Source organism: Monodon monoceros, unplaced genomic scaffold (genome assembly GCF_005190385.1).
Source record: "Monodon monoceros isolate NGI ecotype Baffin Bay Population unplaced genomic scaffold, NGI_Narwhal_1 Super_Scaffold_2, whole genome shotgun sequence".
In the NCBI taxonomy this organism is placed as follows: domain Eukaryota; kingdom Metazoa; phylum Chordata; class Mammalia; order Artiodactyla; family Monodontidae; genus Monodon; species Monodon monoceros.
In genome coordinates this window covers 92,056,081-92,074,392 of record NW_021703776.1, presented here as the reverse complement: position 1 = coordinate 92,074,392, position 18,312 = coordinate 92,056,081, and the positions used below count along the sequence as shown (strand labels likewise).

Below are 18,312 nucleotides of genomic sequence, written 5' to 3'. Positions count from 1 at the left end.
TTGAATCTACCACTGGAATCAATAACTTTCATGTTGTAAAATCCAAAGTTCAAGTCTCAGCCTCATCTTACTCGACCCACAGGCAGCCTTGCACACCGTTGATCACTTCCTTTTCCTCCTTAAACTACTTCCTTTACTTGGCTTCCAGGACACACTGCTAATTTTTCCCTCACTACACTAGCTGTTCTTTCTCGGTCTCTTTTGCTGATTCTTCCTCAACTCCCTGAGGTCTATAAAGCCCGTGTGTCCCAGGATTCAATCCTTAGACCTCCTCTCTTCTCTATTTACATGCACTCTCTAGGTGATCTCATTCCGTCTCATGACTTTAAAAATACGATAAGCTGATGACTCTTAAATTTACATCCCAAGTGAGACTTCTCCCCTGAACCCAGGCCAACATATCCAACTAGCTATAGACATTTCCACCTGAGCATTTAAAAGGTATCTCAAATGTTATCATGTCCAAAAGTGTGGATTCCCAAATCGAGATCTTCCTGTAGTCCTGACCATCATATTTAATGGCAACTCCATGCTACCAGGTCCTCAGGCTAAAAACCTTGATGTCATCTTTGACTTTGCTTTTTCTCACCCACCTGTGTCTGATCCATCAGCCAAAATCCTGATAGTTTTTCATTCAAAATATATCCAGAACCCAATCTCTTCTCCCCCACTCTAGTTCCATCCACTACCTATGTGGGCTAGTCTCCCTGCTTCCATATGTGTCCCACTGCATCTAATTATTAACTTAGCAACCTAAGTGATCCTTTTAAACCATGTCTAGTCTAATCATGTCACTCCTCTTCTCAGAACCCTATGATGGCTTCCCATCTCACTCCTTCCTATGGCCTTCAAACCCTGTGGGAGGTGGCTCTCTACTTTGCTGACATCATATCCTACTACAATCCCCCCTTCATTTCTTCCTCCCACCCAGCCATTCTTCCATCCTTGTTATTTCTCCAACATGCTAGCTGTTCTCCCACATCAAGGCCAATGTCCTTGTTACTCCCTCTGTCTGAAATCCTCTTCCCCCAGATCTCCCCATAGCTAGTTTCTGCATGCCCATCAGGTCTTTACTCAAAGTCACCTTCTCAGTGAGGTCCTCCCTGGCCACTCCATCTATAATTCCAACCCTGCCTCCTCACATGTCCTTTCCCTTTCCATGCTTTGTTTTTTCTCCGTAGCACTAAACACTGTCAAATATATTACATATTTTACTTATTAATCTTTTTATTGTCTCACTGGAATATAAACTCCATGTGGGCAGGGGGTTTTGCCTATTTGGTGCACTACTATACCCTAAGCTCCTAGTACAAATCCTGACATAAAAGTATTCACCAAATATGTGTTGAATAAATGAATATCTAATTTATTCCTGCATCATGAAGGAGAACCACTGAGTAGAAATTATCACACACAACCCGGAAAAAGTCACCATCCTCTCTGACACCATATTCCTAGGAACTCTCCTGTACATAAGTACACTCAGCTCAGATATAACCTTGACTCCATGTGTCCACAGCCTTCAAGTCAAGAACCTTAGCCAAGGAGCTCTGTGCCATCTTCTGTAAGTTTCCACCATCCTCAAACCCCAGCCATATCACTTTGTGTTAGGGTCACTACTTTTCCCAACTTCTCACTGATGCTGTATACAAGCCCACCCAAGTCTCTTAAAAAATCAGTGTTAAAATTATAAGAAGACTTTTTTAAATTAATAGGACAACAAAGTTGCAGAACAACTACAATCAAGGCGTGTTTGAGGCCAAGAGAATTAATTCTGTACTTCTCCATCTGGGAATTCTTCTATTAAAACAAACTGAATTTGTTTGGAACAGAAGATCTCCTCTGGACTTCCCTGGTGGCGCAGTGGTTAAGTATCTGCTTGCCAAGGCAGGGGACATGAGTTCGAGCCCTGGTCTGGGAAGATCCCACATGCCTCGGAGCAACTAAGCCCCTGCGCCACAACTACTGAGCCTGTGCTCTAGAGCCCGCAAGCCACAACTATGAAGCCACACACCAGAGTCCGTGCTCTGCAACCAGAGAAGCCACTGAAATGAGAAGCCCGCGCATCGCAACAAAGAGTAGCCCCCGCTTGCCGCAACTAGAGAAAGCCCGCGTGCAGCAACGAAGACCCAACGCCGCCAAAAATTAATTATTCTTTTCTTTTTTTTTTTTTTTTTAAAGAAAATCTCCTGGAGTATATGTTTAGCATGTTAAAGTCTTTATCCTAGGACTCATCACCTTGAGAGAGTCCATTTCTCTCTTCTAAATAATAAGGCTCTCAGTACAGGGATATCACTGTTGTTCCTAAATGCACTTCACTACCTGGAGACAATCTATCTTCTGTGAAGAAGCCATTATAGTCTCTGATGCATCTCCCCTTTTAGCAACTTACTGATCTACAAGCACCCAGCCAGCCACCACACCACTACGGATATGTGTAATAAAAGCTGATACAGGCGTGCTGCTGGCACAGGAGCACAAAAGTCCTTTTCTGAAATGTTAACAATTCTGCTGACCCAAAAAGATGAAATGCCACCTTCCAGTTTGAAATAAACCTCTGGGTTCCTACAGGTTTTAAAACAAGCATATATGACAAAGAGACAGTTTTCTAGGGTAAGGGCTACCCTCCATTTTATAAGACCCACATTACTGCATAGATCACTAACAATTTTTATAATTATATTTTACAATTAACCCAGCTCTTCAAAACACAAGTTTAGTGTTTAGTTGGGATGCCTACCCAATGGTTACTACTGAATGTACAATCTAAATTTTGGACTATAGCACTTTATGCAACTTAGGCAGAAGGCGCTGGAAATCATTTTTCTAGGTTAAACCCAGCATAGACTTAACTAATATAAATCCAGGAGATATAGTGGTCATAGAAGATGTTTCCTTGACATGAATCATTTATTCAACATAGTTTAGAGAACCAAGCAATGTAGCTGAGTGTACATTTATCTGCTGAAAACAAAAGAATTACTCTACTAGTCCGAATGACAACAATGGCTCTGCCCTTAGTAAATCACATGGCTAAAGAAGAGGTCCTTAAAACCTTCCCCATGAGATTATCAGCCTGAACAACACTCACTGTCATTCCGGAAAAGAATCCACTTCCCAGTGACACCCTGAGAGTGAACTGAACTGGGACTCGGTGGTCTTCATAAGCCAAGGTGTATTGGTCGGTCATGGTGTCTTTCTGGCCCCAGACCCTCTGTAGGGGATGGATGTTTCCTGTGAGCAATGTTGCTCACCAGCCACAATGGGGCCAGATGCATCAGAGACCTGGAAATAGATACTGGCCGTGTCTTCCCAGCATCGCTGACCCACCCCAGCTGGAAGTTATGAAAAGCGAACTGAGGTATGAACCAGAAGGGAGGCAGTCACAAAAGCACATCCTCTGTCTTCTGGCCATTATCTGACCAAAATCTCTACTAGAAGAGATTTGAGAAAGCTGCCCTAAATAAACAGTTGAGAGGGGGGCTTCATTGAGACAGCCTGAAGACATGCCTGGTGATAAACACTGCGAAACTTGAGGGAATGGTCACATATGCCTGACCCAGAGGTAAATTTGGCAATTCTAATATCCATGATGGGGACAAGAAATGGAGCTAGGCTTCTCTTTATCTAATACACTACGGGTGGGAGGACCTGCCTAAGGAAAGCATGCCGAGAAGAGAAAGCGGGTACGATCATAATGAAGAGGTCTAGTCCAGGGAAAATGGAACAATCCCCACTTGAAATTCTCCTCTTGTGAATCAGAGATGTGGACACTTTAAGCAAATACAAACCTTAACAAAGAAAATAAAGTGAAGTTGATCGTATGCATTACAGAACAACTCACAGCAGGTTTCCTTTTAATAGTGAGTTTCCCTAGTCCAATGAAATTATGGCTCTTCGCTAAATGAGGTTTCCAGGTCGACTGCATTAACTGAAATAAACCTTCATTCATTCAACAGCTATGTATTAAATACCTATCATGGCCCATGCATTATGCAAAACACTGCAGATAAAAAATGAATAATAAACAGGTCAAAAATAGTCTTTGAAAGGAGGGAAACATATGGGGAAGCAAAATGTCACTGGTGCTAGGAGGGGAAAGATGTCTCGTGTGTGACAGAGGGCTAAGGGGGAAGAAGGCAATTCTCCCTGGGAGATGGAGGTGACAGAACCCCAGGCGAGACTAGGAGGAGGGGCTGAAGGCTGACGCCTAAAGCATGAGAAGGTGCTGGCCAGGCTGGCTTGGGGGTGGCCGTGAGCAGGGACAGGGACCTTCAGGAGAAGAAAGAAGCTTCATAAACAAAGGCTCCCAAGGCACCAAACAGCTTAGCCTGCTTGGGGACCCAGGAGTCCTTAATCTCTCTATCTCTCTATCTCTCTATGGAGAGAAGTAGACAAAAGGATGAGATGGGCAGGCTGGGGGGTGGGGAGGGGAGAATGTTGCCAGACCTGTGAAGCCTTACGTGCCAAGGTGAATGAAGATTATGGACCTTATTGTGACGGATAGGCTGCGAGGAGCCACTGAAGGGTTTTGAGCAAAGAGATAACACGATTAGATTTACATTTTTTAAAAAATCACTCTATATAGAAAGCATTTACGGGAGATGAGATTAGAGAACAGGGAAACCAAATAGAGAATGCTACAAGAATACAGGTGAGGAGGACCTCACCGCAGCAGCGATACCCGAATAGCATGGGGAGATGAGCATGAATGTATCAACAGGAAAAGTGGCTTGTTCACTGCTTGGATGAGGAGGGCAAGAATGAAGAGATCCCTAAGGATGACTCTCAAGTTTCCGGTTTGGGCAAGGAGAGAGGAAGTGATATCATTCCCCCAGATGGAGGAAAATGAAAGAGGAATGACTCGGGGGGAAAAAGAGAAAATAGGTTCTTTTGGACAAATGGAACCTCCACGTGGTGATATCCAACAGGCGAGATGTTTGGGTGGAAGGTCTGAGTGAGAGATTCCCAGTGCAACAGGTTGTGAACATCAAGGGCTGAAACTGGCCCTGGGCATGAGTGAGATGGCTCAAGGAGAGGGCAAAGGGTGAGAAGAAAAAGTGGTACCCTGGAGAACACTCACACGGGCTGAGAAAGAAGAGCCAGTGACTGAGAGGGGGTAAGAACCAAGACAGAAGCAGACCAAGAGAGAACGGTGTCCTCAAAGCCAGGGAAGGTGAAGTTTTCACAGAGAAGGAGTAGTCCCAGCTTGGGGGTCGGGGAGGAAACCCACTGGCAGGGGCCTCAAAGTGCACTGAAGGTGAAGGTGAAGAAGACAAGAGACCCAGGCGAGGAGGAGAGGCCACACCTGAAAAGAAAAAGGGCCAAGCAAGATGATCTTCTGTTTCGCTTGTGTTAACCCATTCCGGGAGGAGGGAGAGAGAGGGAGAGGCTGGAAACACAGAGGCCAGCCCTTCCCAAAGTCATTCATTTAAGGGTGGGCAGGAAGAGCATCCCAGCGGAGCATAATGAATAAAGCAGCTCACCCACCTGGGACCTGGCGATGCAGGCCTGCCCAGAGCTACACGTGGGCACCTCTTTAGCCCTGTGGTTACTAAAATGTGATCGTGGCAGTTATTCAGCTTCAACACCCCTGAAACCCCCTAGGACTTTCGTGATCCCTAGTAACTTCAGGCCCAGCTTTGGTGTTTTAAAAGCATTATCAGGTGAAAATGGAACCCTTGCTGTAATTCCAATGGGACTTTCCTGTTCCAGCTGGAACTTGTATGGCATGGGAACATACCACTACCATAACAGACGGGCTCCTGGCTGAAGTCATCCCCACAATTTTAAGACTACAATTCTGATTCCTTCTTAGCAATCCTTGGCTTTTCCTTTCCTAGTTTATGCTGAGTTCCTCCCTTAGGGCTCACACGCCTTTCCAGGTGTTCGTGCTCAGTCTCTGGTTTGTCCCGCTCTCTCTGCCTCCGTGCCTTAGCTATTAACGTTCAATGTCTGATCAAGTTCATTGGAGGGGTGGCTTTGGTTTAACTTTCTGGCCCTTAGAACTCTTGGTTTTTCTCCACAAGCTGCAGGAAATCTACAAAGCAGGGAGTGACATGTACACTAGTCTCTATCTCACAAATAAGTCTTTTTAAAGCCCTGATTTCCTCTTCTTACATTACATCAGAAGGGAGTAAAACATGATTTTAGCCTTTCTAAACCCTTCCCCGGGAGCTACTTTCGGTGAAAATTGTTGGTTAAAGGTTACCTGATTCTCCTCTTTGCTACTACTACTTACAAAAGTCAGTCACAGATTGCCTCAAAGCAAAGTTTTCCAAGAATTTTCTTTAAAGGACCTGCCTCCTGAATGCTGAATAGTAGAGTCTGAATAAAATGTTAACTTTTTTTTTGTCAGAACGGCAACAACTTTCCAAATAGCTTCAGTGTGCATGGATGTGTGTGCCCCAGTTCCTTCAGATCTTTTATGCTTTTCAAGAAATAAAATATCACAGATGAAAGCACCGCCCCAATTCCATTTCTTTTCTTGCCCTGAGAAAGATAAACACCATCCTTCATTTTGTGTTTATCAGTCACATGCATATTTTTATAAACACAAGGCAAATAAACAATATCTAATGTTATTTGATCTGTTTTTGAGCTTCATATAAAGAGCATCATCCTCTTCATTTCAATCTGCACCCTGCTCTTTTCACTCAAATTTTATGTTTATCCATTTGGAAATATGTAGATCTAGTATATTTATTTTAAATACACAGTGGTAGTTTCCACTGTATGAACATACCATGCTTATTACCCATTCTCCTATTAATGAATACAAGTTTTTCCTTTTTGTTTACTTATTTATTTTATTATTATAAGACAGTGATGCCATGGAGAGTCTTGGATGTAGTCCATGGACTCATGAGTATATAGCCAGGGGTAGAAGTGCCAGGCGACAAGGCACATGTGTCTTCAGCCTCACAGGATAGTATCCGATGCTGTATTAGTTAGCATACAGCAGCATATGAGCCCAGAGCTTCTTCTAGGTAAAAATCACCCTATCCCATCCAGGTGTGCAAAATACTCCAGAGCCTTGGGGAATAAGAGTTGTGTCTGCCTAAATAGAATTGCTCTTATAAAGATGAAAAGAAATTGAGGGCAAAACTGAATGAGAGATTGCTCTAGAGCAAATAAAGTGTCCAACAGAGTGAGCTTCAGGATATAGAACAGCAGGGCATTTTCAAACGTAGGAAATGATATAAATTTATGAAGATGACCTAATATAAAGTAAATTGCCTTTTCTTGGCAAACTACTTGGACACCAAAAAAAAAAAAATCAATTGAAATAATTCAGATACTGCACTCTCCCATAAAAGCAGCAAATCTGTCAAACTTCTCTGAATGCCAACAGCAGCCTCCACTTAAAATAAACATCACCTGTAGAAGATTCCTAGTGACTCCTGGAATGGGCCTTTAAATATCATCTCTGTGTATACGAATTTACAAAAAAAATAAACTTTTTTCATCCTTAAATCCCCTGTTCATTGCCTGACCTATATTTATACTTGCTGGTATTTTTAAATATTGCTGAACAGAATATCTCTGATATGATTTCTTAAAATCTGGTAGCAACAGCTGCCTCTTTGGAGAAGCACTGGGAGTCTGGGGGACAAAGGTGGGTGGAAAGCAGACTGGACAAGTTATTACTTTGTCATTATTAATTAATCATTTTTAAATGAGGCTAAGACTTCACCTTATCAACCCACAGTCAACCTCTCTAAGTACATGTTAGGACTAGATGTCCCCTTTTCTGCAAAGCTTCCTCTAACTCCTCCAAAACTCAAGAATCACTCAAGCCCCCAACACATAAATCTCTCAAAGAACCAAACTTGGATCTCCAAAATAAACAAACAGCTCAAACAAAAAGAATAAAATACCTACGAATAAACCTACCTAAGGAGACAAAAGACCTGCACACAGAAAACTAAAAGACACCGATGAAAGAAATTAAAGATGATACAAACAGATGGAGAGATATACTATGTTCTTGGATTGGAAGAATCAACACTGTGAAAATGACTATAATACCCAAAGCAATCTACAGATTCAATGCAATCCCTATCAAACTACCACTGGCATTTTTCACAGAACTAGAACAAAAAATTTCACAATTTGTATGGAAACACAAAAGACCCTGAATAGCCAAAACAATCTTGAGAAAGAAAAACAGAGCTGGAGGAATCAGGCTGCCAGACTTCAGACTATACTACAAAGCTACAATAATCAAAACAGTATGGTACTGGCACAAAAACAGAAATACAGATCAATGGAACAGGATAGAAAGCCCAGAGATAAACCAATGCACATATGGTCACCTTATCTTTGATAAAGGAGGCAAGAACATACAATGGAGAAAAGACAGCGTCTTCAATAAGTGGTACTGGGGAAACTGGACAGCTACATGTAAAAGAATGAAATTAGACCACTTCCTAACACCATACACAAAAATAAACTCAAAATGGATTAAAGACATAAATGTAAGGCCAGACAGTATAAAACTCTTAGAGGAAAACATAGGCAGAACACTCTATGACATAAATCACAGCAAGATCCTTTTTGACCCACCTCTTAGAGAAATGGAAATAAAAACAAAAATAAACAAATGGGACCTAATGAAATTTAAAAGCTTTTGCACAGCAAAGGAAACCATAAACAAGACCAAAAGACAATCCTCAGAATGGGAGAAAATATTTGCAAATGTAGAAACTGACAAAGGATTAATCTCCAAAATATACAGGCAGCTCATGCAGCTCAATATCAAAATCACAAACACCCCAATCTAAAAATGGGCAGAAGACCTAAATAGACATTTCTCCAAAGAAGACATACAGATTGCCAACAAACACATGAAAAGATGCTCAACATCACTAATCATTAGAGAAATGCAAATCAAAACTACAATGAGGTATCACCTCACACCAGTCAGAATGGCCATCATCAAAAAATCTACAAACAATGAATGCTGGAGAGGGTGTGGAGAAAAGGGAACCCTCCTGCACTGTTGGTGGGAATGTAAGTTGATACAGCCACTATGGAGAACAGTATGGAGGTTCCTTAAAAAACTAAAAACAGAACTACCATATGATCCAGCAATCCCACTCCTGGGCATATACCCTGAGAAAACCATAATTCAAAAAGAGTCATGTACCACAATGTTTATTGCAGCACTATTTACAATAGCCAGGACATGGAAGTGACCTAAGTATCCATCAACAGATGAATGGATAAAGAAGATGTGGCACATATATATAATGGAATATTACTCAGCCATAAAAGGAAACGAAATTGAGTTATTTGTAGTGAGGTGGATGGACCTAGAGTCTGTCATACAGAGTGAAGTAAGTCAGAAAAAGAAAAACAAATACTGTATGCTAACACATATATATGTAATATAAAAAAAAAAAAAACTGGTTCTGATGAACCTAGGAGCAGGACAGGAATAAAGACACAGACATAGAGAATGGACTTGAGGACACAAGGAGGGGGAAGGAGAAGCTGGGATGAAGTGAGAGAGTGGCACTGACATATATACACTACCAAGTGTAAAATAGATAGCTACTGGGTAGCAGCTGCATGGCACAGGGAGATCAGTTCGGTGCTTTGCGACCACCTAGAGGGGTTGGATAAGGAGGGTGGGAGGCAGATGCAAGAGGGAGGGGATATGGGGATATATGTATACATATAGCTGATTCACTTTGTTATACGGCAGAAACTAACACAACTGGTGGGAATGTAAATTGATACAGCCACTATGGAGAACAGTATGGCGGTTCCTTAAAAAACTAACAATAGAATTACCATACGACCCATTAATCCCACTACTGGGCATATACCCTGAGAAAACCGTAATTCAAAAAGAGTCATGTACCACAATGTTTGTTGCAGCACTATTTACAATTGCCAAGACATGGAAGCAACCTAAGTGTCCATCAACAGAGGAATGGATAAAGAAGTTGTGGTACGTATATACAATGGACTATTACTCAGCCATAAAAAGGAATGAAACTGGGTCATTTGTAGAGACATGGATGGACTTAGAGATTATCATACTAAATGAACTAAGTCAGACAGAGAAAGACAAATATCATAGGGTATCACTCATATGTGTAATCTAATTTTTTTAAAAAAAGATACAAATGAACTTATTTACAAAACAGAAGCAGACTTAACAATATTGAAAACTTATGGTTACCAAAGGGGAAACGCAGTGGGGGAGGGATAAATCAGGAGCTTGAGATGAACTCATGAACACTACTATCACAAAGGATAGATGACCACTGGGGATGTATTGTAGAGCACAGGGAACTCTACTCAATATTCTGTGATAACTTATAGGAGAAAAGAATCTAAAAAAGAATGAGTATATGTTTATGTATAACTGAATCACTTTGCTGTACACCTGAAACTAACACAACATTTTAAATCAACTATACTCCAATAAAATTAAAATATTAAAAAAAAACAACTTGGGGTTTGTATTTGTTTCTCTTCTTGTATACTACCTTTTTTTGTCTCTCTGAGGACAGGAGCTATGTATTTCACTCAGGATCCTCTACCCCAAGTAATGTGCCTGAAATAGTTGGTACTCAATAGACATCTTTAGAATAAGCACAGTGAAGTGTTCTTTACCATACAATGGTTTTAAAATGACCCGAGGAATGTATTCATTACTTTTACTTGTTTTACATACTGGTGCTCTTGGAAAGTTTTGTTTAGAAAAAAGATACAATCCTTGAAGGTGTTTCAGGGTAAGCCCTATGAGAACAGGGATTATGTCTGTTTTATTAACTTCTGTGTCCCAAACATATCTGAGCTAGTGCCTGGCACACAGTAGGTGCTAAAAAAATGTGTTGAATAAATGAAGATCCTCAGTTTTGAAGCATTCTACATACCAGGAATCCAGTTCCTTTCCCTATTAAGTTTTTTAATTCTTTTAATTCACTTATTTATTTATTTTAATTGTGTTAAAACATACCTAACATAAACTTTATCATTTCAAGCATTTTTAAGAGTATGGCTCCATGGCATTAAGTATATCCACACTGTTGGGCTACCAACACCACCTTCCTCCATTAACTTTTCAGATTTTTAACCCCAATCTGCAACATGGCATTTCAAATCATTAGAAAGAGAAATAGTTCATTCTTATTACGAGGTCCTACATTAGTATGAAATTAGCTGCTTTGTTCTCCACCTCTTCCTTTTACAAGCTAGCAGCCCGCCATGATCCCTTCAGAAGCATCTCTGTCTCTGTCTCTCAATTTGCTCTTTCTCTCCCTTTCCTCCCCGATTTCCCATCCCTCTCTTTCACCTTCTCTCAGCCATTCACCCTTTATTTACTGTCTATCACATAAATTTAGCTTTCTCATCAAATGTGAAAGGGTTTGATGTTTTTACAATCCAAACCCACTATTTTTTTTTTTTTTTTTTTTTTTTTTGCGGTACACGGGCCTCTCACTGTTGTGGCCTCTCCCTTTGCGGAGCACAGGCTCCGGACGCGCAGGCTCAGCGGCCATGGCTCACGGGCCCAACCGCTCTGCGGCACGTGGGATCTTCCCGGACCGGGGCACGAACCCGTGTCCCCTGCATCGGCAGGTGGACTCTCAACCACTGCACCACCAGGGAAGCCCAGAAGTGATTTTTAAATTTTATTTAATTTTGGTTATTTTAAGTTAAGTAGCTGCGTGTGGCTAGCAGCCATCCTATGGGCCGCACTGCTACAGGGGATCTGAGCTCACAAGCTCCTTGACTTGGCCCTCGCCTGCTCTCCAGCTGTTGTTCTGCTCCTCTCCCTCGCCCCAGAAATCAACACTCACATGGCCAAACTGCTGGTTCACACGTCTATGGCTGTGCATATGCTGGCCTCTTTGCCTGAAATGCCCTTCTTCCCCATCCACCTCCAAACTTCATGAAAATCTTGTTCAAATTTCATTTCCTCAGGGCAACTCTCCCTAACTCCTTCCCACCTGACCTCATCCCACTGCCGACACAGTCCAGCATCACCTCCTCTGTTTCTCTGCATCTGTTTCTGTTGCTCTCAGTGTCTTGCACTTGTCACTTATTCTATGTGACACTAACAGACTATGGGAATTCTAAGGACCAGGTCTTATTCTCTCTTCGTTCTAGTGATATGTGCCCATCCCATAATACATGTGCAGTAAATATTTGCTGAGTAACATTATTAATTTGTGAATACGTGCAATGTTCCATTAAAATATACTTCAGAACATTGACCATCACTCCATGATTATGAAAACCATTTAGGTCAAATTCTATTATAAGGCTTATTTTCAAATAATAAAAAAGTTCTTAGAGTCTCAGTTGAAGGTCTGCTGGTTTCAAGCCATATCAATATAAGATTTCAGTACTAACCAAAGAATATACATGTTCCCGGGAACAAAATCCTACCTGTAGCTGGTCCTCCTAAGGGTCTGGAAGTCTCTTGGATTTCAGAAGCTGATCCCGCCATTGATCTGTCCCCAGTGCAGTGACTTACTAGGGAGACACAGATGAGGTTGAAAAGCAGGCAGACAAGAGGACATGAGTATGGACACAGATGGGAATTCAAGAGTGACTGATCCTTGCTGCACTCTCTACCCAAATCCTACCCTCGAGAAGGAGATAATTAAAATCTTATCTAATGTGAAAAATAATGATTGTGCGTGATATGTGTTTTTTCAATGACATGCGTTATGCAAAACTCTACGGTGTTACCTTTATTCCTTAGCAAAGCTTTTGCTCAAGAAATCCTCCTTGTTAAATTATGTAGCCTCTGTTGCAATGTTAACCTGCCCTGAGAGCTACACTGGTTCATTTTCTATCACAATTTTCTGACTAATCCTTTATTTGGATTCCCACACAGTGTTCCTACAATTAGAATAAGCTCTTAATGGATAAGTTTCTGTGAACCTAATTTGTGTATTTCCCGAGTACCAAGCATCTAGCCGATGTATTTTACAAATGATTATCTTTCCTGCCCTCCAGGAACTTATTGTTCAGTAAGACAAACAAATAAATACGCAGTGATCAGAAATGCCTTTTTGTGGGTACAGTCATGTCAGCAGGGCAAGAAACGGGTTCCAGAAAGAACATGAACCCCAAGGACTTTATCTTCAAATCAGATATGGATTTGTTTTGTTTTCTTATTAATTATGTGCTTTTATTGTAAAATGCAAAAACAGCACTTTCTAATGTAATGAACATTGATTTAACAAATGACTGAGTTCTTTAGGGCTATATGATCATTTAGATAAATCTCTAATTTTCCCATAATATTGACAGATTTTAAGCAGTCTTTTCTCTGATTTCCCTTTCCCCCTGCCCAACACATATCTCCAGAATTTTAATCGAAGATGTTTCCAAAAAAGACAAAGGCGTAAGATAGCTTTTGAGGCTGCTAATGAATACCATGAGAGAAATAGCTTTCTCTAAGGTGTCCTAAAAGTAAATATAGGGATATCAATTTATTTTTTAACTTCCTTCTAAAATCTGTACTTCTAGGAGGAACATTAAGTCTAGAGGTTACATTCTATGTGCCATTGGAATTGCTTGTGAATTCTCCTAATATAAGATGCACTTATTTCCAAAATGTGTCCATCACTACTTAGAAAAAGCAGATCTGGCTTTGAAAGATTATGTTTTGAGATTAAAAATGAAGATAGTGACCTTAAGTCTCTCAAGATTTGTAAGGCTGGCATGCCATCTATCTCAATAATAACTAACAAGAATGTCAAACGGACAGAAACAGCCATGGTAAGCAAGGGCTTGCAGCTGACAATGATTGCTGTATTTTGGGTGATGGGGAACAGCATTTGCATTAGTTCAAGAGAAATACAGTGCCCTCCCAACTCTAGGTATCATTGTATTCAATCCCCCTGCTGGTCCATTTTCTGTTGCTTCAATTAAAAATCAGTCGATACAAAGTCAAAATGTTGTACATCCTTCCCTTACCCCTTTCCCTGTCACTGTGTTTCCAGCTTCACCGGAAGAACATGTCACTATGGTAACCAATCCCTCTGGTGCACAGACCAAGTCAACCTTTTCTAGTCGGATCGCCAAGCAGAGCAACATGGAATCAAAGCTCTCAATGGAACCACCAGAAGCCACGAATTCCATCCGCCTCTTTCTAAGTGGGGTTAACCAGTACCAGACAGAAGGATACCAGTCTTGTTCCAGGAGATGTTCAAGAAAGGAAATTCAAGAATGTCCTTCAGCAAGTCCTACCAGTGTTTGTCAGTCATTATTAACATGAATTCTTCCTCACATGTCAGCTAACTTCCTACGACTGCAATTTTAATAAAAGCAGAAAATGACGGATAAAACAACATTTTCTGAATCTGAGAATTTGAAAACTGCTACGAAGTCACCCATTGTCAAAAACTCTTCCGCTTCCTCTCGTTTTCCCACTTCTAAATCCAAACCCAAGTTGTTCTCTTCTTCAATTCTCTAATATCCTGTACAGCTTGACAAAGTTGTAGAGCTCCAAGCGGGACACCCTGCTCTAATAAGAGTCTAACCATGAAGCAGATGTGATATTTGTAATAGTAATACATTCTTAACTAAATCAGCTAAAATCCCTCGTCATTCTACAGAAGCTGTAAAACAAACAGTAAGACGGATTCTCCTTCTGGACCTACCCCACCTAAATCTAAATCCATACCCACTGTTTGCCTTTCTTAAACAACTGACTTTTTTTTCAAATTAACCATTTTTTTCTGATCCATGTCAACATTTTTATAAATCAAAGAATATCAGTTCTCACATATAAGATTTCAAAACAGCAGCAACCTTGCATTATAATTACTGAGACATTAAGAAACTGCTTGGTATCTTGGCCACAGAGACTTTGCAGATAACAGCATTGTTTTCACTTTGGTATCACCACTTAATAGATGAAGAAAATGAAGGGAGGTGCGGGGAACAAGACGTATAGAATTGCACCACATCTTCCAGGGTGCAGCTACCATCAATGCATATTCCCTTCTTCAGAGCAATATTAGTATACATCGAAACAACATCTCAGTAGGCTAACGGAACAGGATAGTCCCCAAAGTATAAATCATGCCAGATTTACAAACTGCATCAGATGAAGAGACTTTTAAAAATTTATGTGATCATATTAAAGTATCAAATAAATTTTTATCATTAGCAAATGCAGTTTGTTTTCTGTTTTGGTATACTTTGGGTATTTTTTATACAAATCTTCTGAAAATAGCATTTTTTTGTCCTAAGTACCCACTTTGGTGCTGCTGGAAGAACTGCTTTTTGTGTGCTTATTAGATCTTGTTCATATTCAATGTGCATAAGACACTTTTGTCAACCACTTTCTCAAAATGAGAAATCAAGAATTGTGGCATGATGCTACAGGTCAACGGGCTTTTGGGGTGAAACAGGGCAGGGGCTGTGATTTATTGTTTATATGACCAATGCCTGCAGTATGCCCGGTATAGCATAGCACTTAAACGCTTCCGGCATGAATAAGGCCTTCTCTGTGAGATGTTTTCCCAAATTTCCCTTGATGAATCAGTTCAACAACATCTAAAACAAAGATTAAAACTAGGAGTGTGTCTACGCCGACAAATCACTCTTAAAGGGCTTCCTCTACTAAAAGCAGAACATTATAGATTCCCTTCCTTTTCAGAGACTACTGAAGCCATTTCCCTGTGTAAAAACCCTGGACCATGAGATTCTACTGGAATCCCATCAGACAAAACGCAAGGCAAGAGGCCGGGTAGAGAGAGGTAAGCCTCCATTACCAGCTACTCGGAGGCAAGATCTGGCCACTGCAAGCCTCAGCCGAGCCTGGATAACCTGACCTCCTGGAACCAGGAGGCCTGCGAGACTGCGGCCGCTCAAGGGAGGAGAGGGCGGTCCGGCCCAGAGGCGCCGGTCTCTCCGCAGCGCCACGCGTCGCGGCGAGCGCTTACCTTTCCGAATCAGGGCCGCGATCTCCGCGTCGAAGCCCTGTCGGTGGCACTTCCTCCAGAGGCCAGTGTTGGTGGAGTTGTACTGCCGGCTGCACTCGTCGGCGGGGCTCATGGCGAAGAGCTGCCGGCGATTCCGGGCCCGGAGGAGTGTGCCCTCCCAGCGGTCCAGGCGCGAGCGGCTGGCCCGGAGTGGCAAGTTGTTGTTATTGTTGTAAATGAAGCCAGGGTCGACCCGGCGCGTGTTGAAGGCCTTGCACCTGTCCCTGTGCTTCCTGGCGTCCGTCTCGTACCAGTGGTCTGAGCAGACGGCCACGGCCAGCATGCCCAGGGCGCAGAGCGCTAGCGACAGGCCCGTGTAGAGCAGGAACCTTCCGGCAGCCATGCCTCCGCTTCGCGGCTACACCGTGGGCATGACCCGCCGCAGCCTCGCCTTCCCTCCGCGCGCCCGGAACACAGCTGCGGGTGGGCGGGCTGCCGAGCCAAGGAGGGGGAGGGGCGGGAGAGGGGGTCGCGCAGCGGCGCCCCCTCGGCCCCCGGCTGCCGGTGCGCAGCCCAGGGACTGCGGGAACGCGGGCGGGCAGCCTAAAAAGTTCTCATCCGGAGAGGCTCCGGCAAGCCTCTGCGCATCCTGCGGAGCAGGTGCAGCCTCAGGCGGCGGCGAGCCAGACACGGCCGCCTCCTGCCCCCTCCCGGCTCGGCAGGAAGCGACTGCTCCGAACCCGCCGCGGCCGCGCTCAGCCGGGCTTCGGGCGACGCTGCCCTCGGGCCGGAAACCAAACACCGAGTGCCCTCGGCTGCGGCGGGGCTCCTTGGGCTTTCTTTGTGTAGGGGGGCGATGGGACCCACTCGCTTGGCTTTCTTGGGAGGGGGATGGGGGGTGGGAGGGTGTCTCTATCAGGAGGAGCCGCTAGACGACAGGATGAACTGAAACACCCGCGATGCGGCCGGCCAGCGAAGGAAACCTCCAGATGCCAGGGCTGCCTGCCCTGCGTCCCGCCTGGGTCTCCCTCTCAGCCACTCTCCCCCTTCCGGTCTGCGAGAGAAGAAATGTTCTTCCTCTCTGGGTCGGGTCTTTTAAAAATCTCTGTCCTCTGGTCACCAGCAGGTCCTTTGCTTCTTCTGGCCAGCGCGCTGCGCTCAGAGGCGGGCTCCCAGTCGGCGCACGGTCTCGGCCGACCTTTCCCCGCGAGCTCCCGGGTCGTCTAACTCTTGCTTCGCCATTCAGGCGGCCCCTCGGGCCGACGGTGCGGTCACCCGGACGGCGTTACCGGACGAGCCTTGGCCGGGGGTTTGCGGCGACGGGGCGGCAGCTCGCGGGCGCGAGAGGCGGGCTGCGCCGGGGAGGGCGCACCCGGCAGGGCGCACCACGCGGGGCTCGCGGAGCTCGGCGCAGGGCGCCTTCAACACCATGGACAGGTCGCGCGATGGCTGCGCCCCGCCAGCCAAGCAGCCAGCCCCCGGGGCGTCATGCCGCCCTCCCCAGTGCCGTCTTCTTCCTGGAGTGTCCACCCTGCCACCTTCAGACCCGCCTCTCCCGCGGCGCCTCCGCCTCACTTCATCTGGCTCCCGGGTAGCCCCGGGAACGTGCTGCCCGGGAGCTGCTGGTACCCAGAAAAACAACTGCCCCGGCCCTTCAACACAATCCGCCCCCTTCTCCTTACACCTGAGCCCCGGCACTCTAGCACCCCGTCTGCGCTGCCCAACTGGGGTCAGCCGCTCTCAGATTGCAGCATTTTCTTCGCAGCCCACCCAGGAGCTGAGGTGCCGGCTCGCTCGGCAGCGTGCAGAGAATCGCATCCCAGCCTCGGCGTTCCACGATCAGGCTCCCGGCGAGCTGGTCGCCGAGGTGAATGGGGCGAGGGTGGGGGAGGGAGGCTGGGTCGCTCAGCTTCCCCTCCCGGCCTCCTCCTCTAGCCGCGGCGGCTCTGGGGCCTTGCGGTCTGCGCCGGTGCCGGGGAGTGAGAGCCCAGGCTGCGCCCGGGAGGCTCGGGAAATAGCATCGCCCGATTGCGGGCGCTGTAGGAAGCCGCTGCTGTGCTCGCTCGGGCGCCGGGCGCTGCAGCCTTGGCTAAAACCCACAGACGAGAACACGGAGCGCGCAGCCAAAAGCTAGTGATGTCATCCGTGCAACGTGAGCCTCATCTCTTATTTTTCTAGCATTCTTAAAGATAAAGTGCACCATTTCCCAAGCAAAATGTCTAAGCCTTATTCTTTGACCAGGCAAGTCAATGGTGTCTAGAGAGGTTTGTGCCCAACCACATCCATATTTATGCACATATACATATATGTGGTATGTAGCATGTTTACACGCATTAGTATTAAATTAGGGATGTTGCCTCCATCTCCTGTTTATCTCTTTTCAGTCGTGGAAAATTCCCTTAAA

General features: G+C 44.4%; 1 protein-coding gene across 1 annotated transcript in view; it reads right to left on the bottom strand.

The window, feature by feature from the left end:
- Window positions 1-16,344, bottom strand: part of TMEM178B (transmembrane protein 178B) — a 362,017-nt gene extending 345,673 nt beyond the window's left edge. Inside the window, exon 1 of the mRNA XM_029232921.1 lies at window positions 15,930-16,344. Coding sequence (XP_029088754.1) covers window positions 15,930-16,311 — 382 coding nt within the window. The 5' untranslated portion in view covers window positions 16,312-16,344. The remainder of the gene's footprint in view (window positions 1-15,929) is intronic.
- Window positions 16,345-18,312: the final 1,968 nt, after the last annotated feature.